The 11,581-nt window shown below is 34.2% G+C and overlaps 1 protein-coding gene across 1 annotated transcript; it reads right to left on the reverse strand.

The window, feature by feature from the left end:
* Positions 1-2,352: 2,352 nt before the first annotated feature.
* LOC124457215 (U3 small nucleolar ribonucleoprotein protein MPP10-like) lies at positions 2,353-11,549 on the reverse strand. The gene is made up of 8 exons (XM_047007496.1): positions 11,545-11,549; positions 11,395-11,486; positions 9,540-9,607; positions 8,870-9,005; positions 7,028-7,095; positions 5,754-5,888; positions 5,539-5,649; positions 2,353-3,167 (listed from the first exon to the last, which is right to left on the reverse strand). Exons 1-8 carry the CDS (start codon positions 11,547-11,549, stop codon positions 2,886-2,888), a joined length of 897 nt encoding a protein of 298 aa, XP_046863452.1. The 3' UTR covers positions 2,353-2,885.
* Positions 11,550-11,581: the final 32 nt, after the last annotated feature.

Consider the following 11,581-nt stretch of genomic DNA (forward strand, 5'->3'; position numbering starts at 1 on the left):
ACTCAAAATGTTTACTTTAAAGAAAATCTCTGAGTAGACAGTAGGCAAAAGGATATCATTAACACTTTGTACTTTGTCAGGCTTGCAGTGTTGAGGGTTTTAACCATTCGTTGCAGCAGAATATTTATTATTTAAAAATGGTTTATATATATTTAATGTCAAAGTTTTTATTTTTATTCAGGTTCCGATAGAAAATATATATTAAGAAAATGGCGGCAATTTTAAAGCCTATAGGAATATTTAAATTCCTGTAGGAAATCCTATAGGAAGACAAAGTCAATTCATTTGACTCATTGACTCAAATGTAATAAACTCTGGAGTAGACGATACTTTAGAAACTGGTTGGACCAAAGTGGCCTGTGCTGCGAGCAGTTCAAAAGACTCGGCTAATACTTTGAGGAATATAAGCTCATTTTGTGACTGAGAAACGCTTGGATTACGTCTTCACAACGCAACTCTTGAAGAAAATTGCTTGAAGGATGGACAGTTGTGTCTTGTTTGTGGTGCTGATTTGGCTACACTTCATTGTACTTATTGTGGACCACGACAAATCTTTTGCTCAAAATGTGCAAATGAACTCTATGAAAATTTCATGTGATGGAAAAGTGGAGAGTATGTTTACGTATTTTGAAAAACTGCTAACTAGTAGATTTAAAATTTGTATGCCAATTCCAAAATGCTTTCATACTTGTTGAAACGCTATGACAAATGTTAACATCTGCTCATTGCACAAGATATCATGACAACGTAAAAATTCGATTTTGTTTTCTAATTTATTCCAACCGTATCTTTTCACACTTGCTGAAGGATCTTTTTATATAAACATATGTGATTGGAATAAACCCCCCTAAACAGACCACAGCAGTTACCAGCACCTTACAAACGAATTATTCACAATACAAACAAACGATCAACTAAAAACATTACACTTCACACTAATTGACAATGACAATACACAATTGACACCCCAATATTACAACTAAAAATATCAGACCTAAATCACACATCACAACTAAAAACCTTTCACTTCACACAAATTCACAATGACAATACACAATTGACATCCACACATTTCCTGTACACACAATACAACGACGTAAGAACCAGATAACAAATACGGCTAACCTGACGTTTACTCCTCATTTGACTCTGAAGATGACTACCGCTAAGTTTGTCGAAACGTCCGTCAACAACAACAAAAACAATCCTTCTCAGGACTATACCAACCTGGACGAATTTCTTTAAGGTAATCAGCATGTAAAAAGGGTTGCAGTTTGCAATTTTGAAGGATATGCTAAAACATTATTTCTTGGCAATTTTTGACGTAGTACATTGGAGAAACCCACTGTTGGATTCCATTTTAAATTAATCGATTTGGCTGTTGTATTATTCATGTATAATCAAGTTCCTCTGAAAGATTATTTCTAAAATTTTATTAGAAATTGTGCCAAAGTTGCAGCCAATTATTGTAAGTAGACATTACCCAAATTGTTTTTATTTACAAAATCAATTGTTTTATGATGCATTACACAAAGTATCTGAAAATTAGCCAGACAAATTTACATCTGTCTGGAACAAATTTTTATTCCATTTCCATTACGATTTATCAGCGGTTGGCACTAAGTAATTGAATTCTGAAACATGATGACTTTTTAAACTTAGCAGGGGCAAGCATCCAAAAATATGAATTTTACTTAGTTATATGACGATAAAATAAGTCACGTGACGTACTACATAACATAAACAAAGATAGCTGCGAAATAAAATTTTGCTGTATGCTTTTCTTTGACAAACTTATTCTTAAAAGAAGACATTTTCTCAGTGTTTTGTTGCTTCGTTGTTGAAAATGATCATGAGTTACGCACACGTCAAACTTTTTATGATTGTACGTAAAATTTGTTATATTTCTTAAAACCTATGTTTTTTGGAATATATCATGGAATGTTTTCTCTAAATCTCCAACCATCGACCAAAACGAACCAAAAATTTGGATAAGATTATACCCCATCAAGGCTCACAAGGCACAAAAATTATCTACTACTGTCTTAAAAAACTTCGTAAAACCTCAACAAACCAGTTTAACTTATTCTTATTTTTGACACAAAAAATGTCGCTTTTTCAGTTCCAACAAAGACAAAATCTCACCATTGTTTTGTTTTAATGTCGTATACCATGTTACTTGCCCCGTTGTAACAAATCTTACATTGCTAAAACTGAGAGATGCCTTAAAACCCGACTTCGTAAACATGCCACACAACATAAAACAAGCGTTGTTGTACAGGAGCCTAAAAGTACAGGACATTACATATTACAACAAGAACACACATATGAAACACTTTTGGAAAAACGTAATTCAAACATTAAATAACTTGTATTTAAGAACTACAAAATACTTTGCTCGATTACTATCTTAAACAGAAACTGACTTTTACTAGTATAAGTAGTAAAAATTAATTCATTTTTTTAATGTGATACACAGCTAAAGAAGATATGACTCTGTTAAATTACAAAAAACAACATCCAAGAGACGTGTACGGGAAAAGTTTTGGCAAAATATGGAGAGCGAAAATGTAATGCATTGAAGATTATTTCTTAAAAGGGGATCAGCTCTTTGATATCATTTGTCTGATCTTAATTTTTCTAGATTGTTGAGAGAAGATCATGGCGAAGCCTTAGAAACAGATTTAATAATTAAAAAAAAAAAAAGTAAGTAAGTCAATTGATAAACACATGTTTCCTTTCACTTGAGTAAATGTCAAAAGAGATATAATAATTACTGTTGATGCTTATGTTTGATTTTGATATCAAGAAACACACATTTAGGCTTGCTTTTTTGTCCATTTCTTGATTACAGAAAACACGAATGAAGAAAATAGGCCGTCTCCTCAATTGCGAAAAGGAATGCGGAAAGAGCCATCATGTAAGTTTTTTATGATTTTAAGAGGACGATTGCATGGATCAATTTCAGCTCCAGTTTTCGCTTTCTTCAAACGACGCTTTCGCGTTCTGTCTTGTTTTGTCATCTCTGTTTGAGCTTTTATTTCAGTTTTCTGTTTGTCATAAATTTCTTCTGGAGCGAGTAGTGCCGCCTCAGTCACGTTTACCGGTGTGCACTCCTCCACATTGATTGACGGCACGTTGGATACGATCGTCACTTCACACTTTAACTGAAGATTGAAAATAATCATGGTTTACCAAAAAAGTACATTACAAACGTTTCACGTTGAATTGAATCATGCAAATAAAATGCATGAAAATACTCGCAAGGAAGCATGTAATATATGTAATACATGTAAAAATACATGGAAAATGCATGTAAGAACATAGAGATTATAAATAAGACTAGAGGTGGTATTGATGACGTTTTTAGGCGACGCGTGAATTAGGGGGGAAAATTTATGTCCCCGATTAAAACACGAAGTAAACAAATGATGTTTTTTCCGTTTGCTTCGAGTTTTGGATTCTTTCTTAATGTATTTAGTAAGTTTTTTGCTCTTTAGTTCGAGCATCAAGAAAATTTGTCATTTTAAAGCGTAAGTAATTGTTTTTAGCGAGCTGTTATTTGATTATATGTTGTTTGTAATCTCCGTATACTTTGTATGCTTCAATCAACTATACGCAATGAGAACGTATGACATTCTTTTCTGTTTTCCTGTTTTTACAATTCACATTTTCACATACCAATGCGTACCATATCTTTAACTATAGATTATAGTACGATGCCACCTCTAGTACTATTTATAATCTCTATGTGTAAGAATACATGTAAAAATACATGGAACAATGCATGTAAGAAGACATCACAACATGCATCCAATGCATCACAACATCTTAAACCTTAAGATGTTGTGATGTTTATTTTTACATAATTGCAACAAATGACTCCCTAGTAGAATCGAAAAAATAAAGTTGACTGGGTCTTAATAATTTGGATTAACTTAACATGGGAGTCATTGCAAACATGTTGCACCTTTTTGTAATATCTTGAAATTAGTCAGGCTTTAAATTGCTAAATTTTCTCCTGACCCCAGAAACTTGTTGTGCTCGTTAAACAAAATCTTCACATCGTGTGAGCATTTGATAAAACTAACTCATATTTTAAAATTGCCAAACAAACGTTCAATCGAAATAGTTTTGTTTTTTAAAAAACGTAAGTTTTTCTGGCATTTTGAGTTCATAACTACCTATTGGCATTGCAAAATTTAAATAAGCTTTGTGTTTTTGTGATTGGACGTGGTGATTGTTGTAAACATGTAGTTGTCTTGTTAGACTTCCAATATTAATCTGAAAGTAAAACATTAAAGTAAATAATGTAATACCGAAAACCACTTTTGAAATAACTTGCACACGAAAATAACACAGTGAAAAAGCAATTAAAATAAGTTAAATCATGGAATATGTTATTCAAATTAACAAACTTTTAGAAAAATTAGCTAATGCTTACGCAAACCCTCAGCTTTCAAATCGTGGGTAAATTTAGATTTTTTATTGTTGTATTGGAATTTAGTTGCAATCCTCATCAATTATGCATAGATGTTGGCTTAAATTCACCCAAATATAAATAATTGAGGAAGGTTATTACAAATCTTCTATAACAAATAAAACTGTCTAATAACGATCTGTGCTGCAACATCTTTTCATTAAGAAAATTGTCAAAAATCTAAAATACAGCGACTTTCTAAAAGGAAAGAACGGAATGAGGAAGAACTTCTTTGAAGGACCACACGTGGTTTCACTTTGATTTGCGTGATTTATGATAAATTATTTATGATCCTGTGGTCACTTGAATAAAAAAAAAACGAAATTGAACTGTGTATTATGACGAGAAAATTTATTTGCCTAGTTGTTTGAATTATTTGTTTTTGTCTTTATCATAGCTTGAATCAACTTTGAAAGGTCTTTCTTTACAAACTTTTTTTCGATTGTGTTTATCTAATTTCAAATATCTATAAAGAAAATTCTCCATAATGAAACAAATACACCAATAATGAAAAATCTTTTCAATTTTCATTGCATGAACAATATCGTGATGTGTGAGTTACGTCATGGCCGCCATGTTGGATGATTTTTTCAACAGTTTTATTTGCAAAAGATTTAAGAATACATGCAAAAATACATGGAACAATGCATGTAAGAAGACAAGCTGCAGAATACATGTAAGAATACATGTAAAAATACATGGAATAATGCATGTAAGAAGACAAGCTGCAGAATACATGTAAGAATACATGTAAAAATACATGGAATAATGCATGTAAGAAGACAAGCTGCAGAATACATGTGAAGAATACATGTAAAAATACATGGAATAATGCATGTAAGAAGACAAGCTACAGAATACATGTAAGAAGACATGCAAAAATACATGGAACAATGCATGTAAGAAGACAAGCTGCAGAATACATATAAGAATAATGTAAAAATACACGTAAGAATACATGTAAGAATACATTTAAAAATACATGGAACAATGCATGTAAGAAGAAAAGCAGCAGAATACACGTAAGAATACATGTACTTAAAGTGTTTAAGCCTCACCGGTTTGGGTGTAAAATGAAAGTTGGTTAGAGCATCCAATTTCGAAAAGAGAGATTTCATCAATTTCTTAATTTCAACATGTTCTTTGTTTTCCTTTTCTTCCTCTGGATTCTAAGAAAATACATGTCAAATCTTCCAAAAAACTTTATGAAAAACTTCAAGATTCACATGACAAAATCTATGAAAAATTGCTCGTTTCTTAAGTCAAAACATACCTGTTGTTGTTGATATTCTCTCTCATATATTTCACTCAGACTCATTTTACTTTTCTCTTGACTTATCGGTTGAGCTTTCTTGTATTCATAAGCTTTCTTTACTGGCTTTTCTTTTCGCTCCACGTCATCCCATGCCTATAGAAGAGACCACGTATGATAGCATGTGATACCGAGAGAATAAAAGGACCCATGCACGATGGCGCTTTTAAACCAAGATAACATTACCCACGAAGGATAGTATGAGACATACGAGTAAGAATGACTGATGCAGGAGATGTCATTGAGGATCGCATGACCTATGCAAGATAGCGTGACAAAGCCTGGTCTTCACTAGCGACATAAGGAAAAGCATGCATAAGAATAAGCATATATAAGCACTAGATGAACGGAGAGTTTTAATAATCTTGTACTTAAGCTTATGTCGCCAATGAATACCAGGCTTAAAGCAAGATAGCGTGACCCAAATGAAAAGCGTGATCAATGCCGAATAGCGTGAACAATGCAAAAAAGCGTGACCAATGCAGGATGGCGTGACCAATGCACGTTAGTGTGACTAAAGCACGTTAGCGTCACCAATGCACGTTAGCGTCACCAATGCACGTTAGCGTCACCAATGCATGTTAGCGTCACCAATGCACGTTAGCGTCACCAATGCATATTAGCGTCACCAATGCACGTTAGCGTCACCAATGCACGTTAGCGTCACCAATGCACGTTAGCGTCACCAATGCAGGATAGCGTCACCAATGCACGTTAGCGTCACCAACGTTAGCGCCACCAATGCACGTTAGCGTCACCAATGCACGTTAGAGTCACCAATGCACGTTAGCGTCACCAATGCACGTTAGCGTCACCAATGCAGGATAGTGTGACCAATGCAGGATAGCGTAACCAATGCAGGATAGCGTGACCTAGACAAGATAGCGTGAACAATGCAGGATAATGTGACCAATGCAGGATAGCGTGACCAAAGTAGGGTAGCGTGACCAATGAAGGATAGTGTGACCAAAGTAGGGTAGCGTGACCAATGAAGGATAGTGTCATAAAAGCGGGGAAGCGTGACAATGCAGTGTAGCGTGACAAATACAGGAAAGCGTGACCTAGGAGGTTAGCGTGACCAATACAGGATAACGTGAATAACACTGGAAAGTGTGACCCAGACGGAATAACGTAATGCGGAATAGCGTCATTCAGTAACGGAGAGTTTCGTGATCATCAAATACCTCCTGGATATACCAAAAGATAATCATCAAAAAATTCCTTGAACAACTTACGTTATCTTTAATTCTCTGAGTAATAATATCTACTAAATTTTTGCTTCTCTCCTCTGTTATAACAGGAGCTATATAATGAAAATACACTTTAAGTAAGCACTTTTAAAATGGCACAAGATACACACTAGTCAGTATCGTACGCTACAGAGGCTTGCTTACGTACGTACATATCAATTTAACAAGTTGATTCAAAATTAAAAAAAAAACAAAGGGAAAAAGAGAGAAGAGGTAAGACTTTGTGTTGCAAAATTTATATTTGCAAGCCGAATTTGAAATAGCTTTTTAAAAACACAGGCATCATTAAATGGTCAAGAAAGCTGTGATTCTATAACTCTATAGAAACACGCAGAAGTCTCGCAGGTTTGCACATTTACATATTTACATAAGTAATATGTAAATAAAATCAACAAATTTATTTTTCTAATATTGCTTTTAAAAGTCTATTTTATAAACGAAATAGAAAACTTATTTACTTGTTCCTTTTGAGTTATAGAAACAATAGTGAAAGTTTGGGAGAATATCAGAATTGCTCATAAACACACTTTTAGTTACTCCTAAGCTTTCTATGTGTTACTGAAACTCAAAAGAAACACGAAAATGTTTCCATTCTTAAGCCTGAAACACCTAAGCAATCGCTTCAGTCGCGCGCCGAAAGCGAATTAATCCGCACGCGTCGGTCGGTTGAACGCCGGAAACACACATGTGAGCGAGCATCGCATCTATTGAACATGGCAGAGATTTCTGTTTGTTACAAACACAGACATCACTTAAATATTTTATTTTGGCGTTTATTATAGCTACTAATACATGAATATTTACTCAGTACAAACTACTATGTGGACAAAAGAGAACAAGCCAGTTAAAACACGCCAATATGATCATAGCCCATTACATGTATATCGTGGACAATCTTATTCTGTGCATTGAGGTTAATAAGTTTCAGTTTGTAGCTCCTATCGTCCCTATTTGATAAGTCATATAAAAATTAAATGATTCCAGTGTAAATTCACCTACTTTGTCCTCCACTTACATAAAAATGGTAGCATAATGCTTTATTCAACAACTAGAAACAATAACGACCTTATCCAACAGCATTTGAAAAATTAACCATCCACACAGGGATAAAGCATTATGCTACCATTTTTTTTTTCTTTAATACGTAACATTTCAACTATTTAACCTTATAATTATACTCATTCATGTCGGCAAGCGGGATGCTAGTGACAATGTATGTTTAACATCTATATTAGATTCATTCTTTTCAAGTGAAAAGCGGGATGCTTTCACTGAAGGGTAATGATGTATTGTCTAACATTAACACCAGATTATGTTACTGTATATTTAATATGGAATTCCAGCTAAGTCCATATGAACTGTTTAACATGCTTCCAAACAAAAATGAACAGGAATATTCAGTTGATTAATATATAATAAACCTTTCACCTTTTAACTCTGCTATACCAGTCACAAGCCCGGGACTTCTAGCGTAAGGCTCTCTGCTTTTGAGCAGACTTGTCTCGTTTACAAGGAAGAGGAGTGGAAGGTTAATTTTTCAAATGCTGCCGGATAAGGTCGTTATTGTTTGTAGTTGTTGGATAAAGCATTATGCTACAATCTTTTTTGTTTAATAACACTCCAACTATTTAACCTTATAATCAACATGTTGAATTTTCAAAGCGACTAGCTGACGCGACTACGCTACCAGCTTAGTAACCACGCAGAGCGGTAGTTTTAGATGGCCGACTAAAGCGACTGCCTAGTGTGTTTTAGCCTTTAAATAGCAAAGAGGGCAACATGAAAAATTTCAGATATTTAGTTTCCATAGATCTATTGTTCACTAACCAGGAGCTGTAGTGTGATCAAACTGCAACACTTCCTCCAGCAGACTATTTTGTGGTCGTACAGATGCTGATGTCTCTCCTGATAGTTGCCAACTTTTTGCCGCAATATTACTTTGTTCCAATGCGGCAATCTGCTTCTTCAAATTAACAACACAGATGTTTCAACAAAGTAACTAATAAATCTCCATAAAATTTCTTTGCATCTTCAAGCAGTGATCTAAGATGGTTTTGTAGGGGGGTGGGGGTGGGGGAGGTGGACTAGTTTGCATTAGATTTTGGTAGCTATAGTAACTCTAACCACATCACGTGGGATTTTAAATTCTATTTTAATATGATTGAGAAATATTCGGAAGTGCGCTCCACTAAACACTAATCCCAATTGCCATAGCAGTAGGCATATTTAACAAATATTGGATGAGGTTGAGCATGACTATTCAGACCTAGGTCAAAGCAAAGCTGATGCAGATAACGATGATCAAGCTCCAAATAGTTTTGATAACATGCCAAAACCAAATTCAATAAAAGTTTTATCATACAATTATAATTGAAGAAGCTTTCTTACTACTTTGTAAGAGATTCATAAATTTTCAGTAACGGAGAGTTTCGTGATCATCAAATACCTCCTGGATATACCAAAAGATAATCATCAAAAAATTCCTTGAACAACTTACGTTATCTTTAATTTTCTGAGTAATAATATCTACTAAATTTTTGCTTCTGTCTTCTGTTATAACAGGAGCTATATAATGACAATAAACTTCAAATAAGCACTTTTAAAATGGCACAAGATGCACACTAGTCAGTATCGTACGCTACAGAGGCCTGGTTACGTACGTACATTTCAATTTAACAAGTTCATTCAAAATTAAAAAAAAACAAAACGGAAAAGATAGAAGAGGCAAGACTTTGTGTTGAAAAAATATTTATAATTGCGAGACGAATTCGAAATAGCTTTTTAAAAACACAGGCCTCATTAAATGGTAAAGAAACCCGTGTTTCTATAGATTTATAGAAGTCTCGCAGGTTTGCACATTTACAAATTTACATACGTAATAAGTAAATAAAATCAACAAATTTATTTTTCTAATATTGCCTATAAAAGGCTATTTTATAAACGAAATAGAAAACTTATTTACTTGTTCCTATTGAGTTATAGAAACAATAGTGAAAGTTCGGGAGAATATCAAAATTGCTCATAAACACACTTTTAGTTTCTCTTAAACTTTCTATGTGTTACTGAAACTCAAAAGAAACACGGAAATGTTTCCATTTTTAAGCCTGAAACACTTTAAGCAATCGCTTCAGTCGCGCGTCCAAAGCGAAGTGATGTGCACGCGTCGGTCGGTTGAACGCCGGAAACACACATGTGAGCGAGCATCGCGACTATCGCGACTTTAACGAGGCGTATATTGAACATGGCAGAGATTTCTGTTTGTTACAGACACAGACATCACTTAAATATTTTATTTTGGCCATTATTATATCTACTAATACATGAATATTTACTCAGTACAAACTACTATGTTGACAAAAGAGAACAAGCCAGTTAAAACATGCCAATATGATCATAGCCCATTACATGTATATCGTGGACAATCTTATTCTATGCATTGAGGTTAATAAGTTTCAGTTCGTAGCTCCTATCGTCCCTATTTAATAAGTCATATAAAAATTAAATGATTCCAGTGTAAATTCACCTACTTTGTCCTCCACCTACATAAAAATGGTAGCATAATGCTTTATTCAACAACTAGAAACAATAACGACCTTATCCAACAGCATTTGAAAAATTAACCTTCCCCTAATAGATAAAGCATTATGCTACCATTTTTTTTGTTTAATACGTAACATTCCAACTATTTAACCTTATATATATACTTATTCATGTCGGCAAGCGGGATGCTAGTGACAATGTATGTTTAACATCTATATTAGATTCATTTTTTTCCAATTAAAAGCGGGATGCTTTCACTGAGGGGCAATGATGTATTGTCTAACATTAACACCGGATTATGTTACTGTATATTTAATATGGAATTCGAGCTTAGTCCATATGAACTGTTTAACATGCTTCCAAACAAAAATGAACAGGAATATTCAGTTGATTAATCTATAATAAACCTTTCACCTTTTAACTCTGCTATACCAGTCACAAGCCCGGGACTTCTAGCGTAAGGCTCTCTGATTTTGAGCAGACTTATCTCGTTTACAAGGAAGAGGAGTGGAAGGTTAATTTTTCAAATGCTGCCGGATAAGGTCGTTATTGTTTGTAGTTGTTGGATAAAGCATTATGCTACAATCTTTTTTGTTTAATAACACTCCAACTATTTAACCTTATAATCAACATGTTGAATTTTCAAAGCGACTAGCTGACGCGACTATGCTACCAGCTTACTAACCACGCAGAGCGGTAGTTTTAGATGGGCGACTAAAGCGACTGCCAAGTGTGTTTCAGCCTTTAAATAGCAAAGAGGGCAACATGAAAATTTCAGATATTTAGTTTCCATAGATCTATTATTCACTAACCAGGAGCTGTAGTGTGATCAAACTGCAACACTTCCTCCAGCAGACTATTTTGTGGTCGTACAGATGCTGATGTCTCTCCTGATAGTTGCCAACTTTTGTCATAATATTACTTTGTTCCAATGCCGCAATCTGCTTCTTCAAATTAACAACACCATTGCAGCAATGTTTCAACAAAGTAACTAATAAA

The sequence above is a fragment of the Xenia sp. Carnegie-2017 genome, unplaced genomic scaffold, assembly GCF_021976095.1.
Source record: "Xenia sp. Carnegie-2017 unplaced genomic scaffold, XeniaSp_v1 HiC_scaffold_6, whole genome shotgun sequence".
Lineage (NCBI taxonomy): Eukaryota > Metazoa > Cnidaria > Anthozoa > Malacalcyonacea > Xeniidae > Xenia > Xenia sp. Carnegie-2017.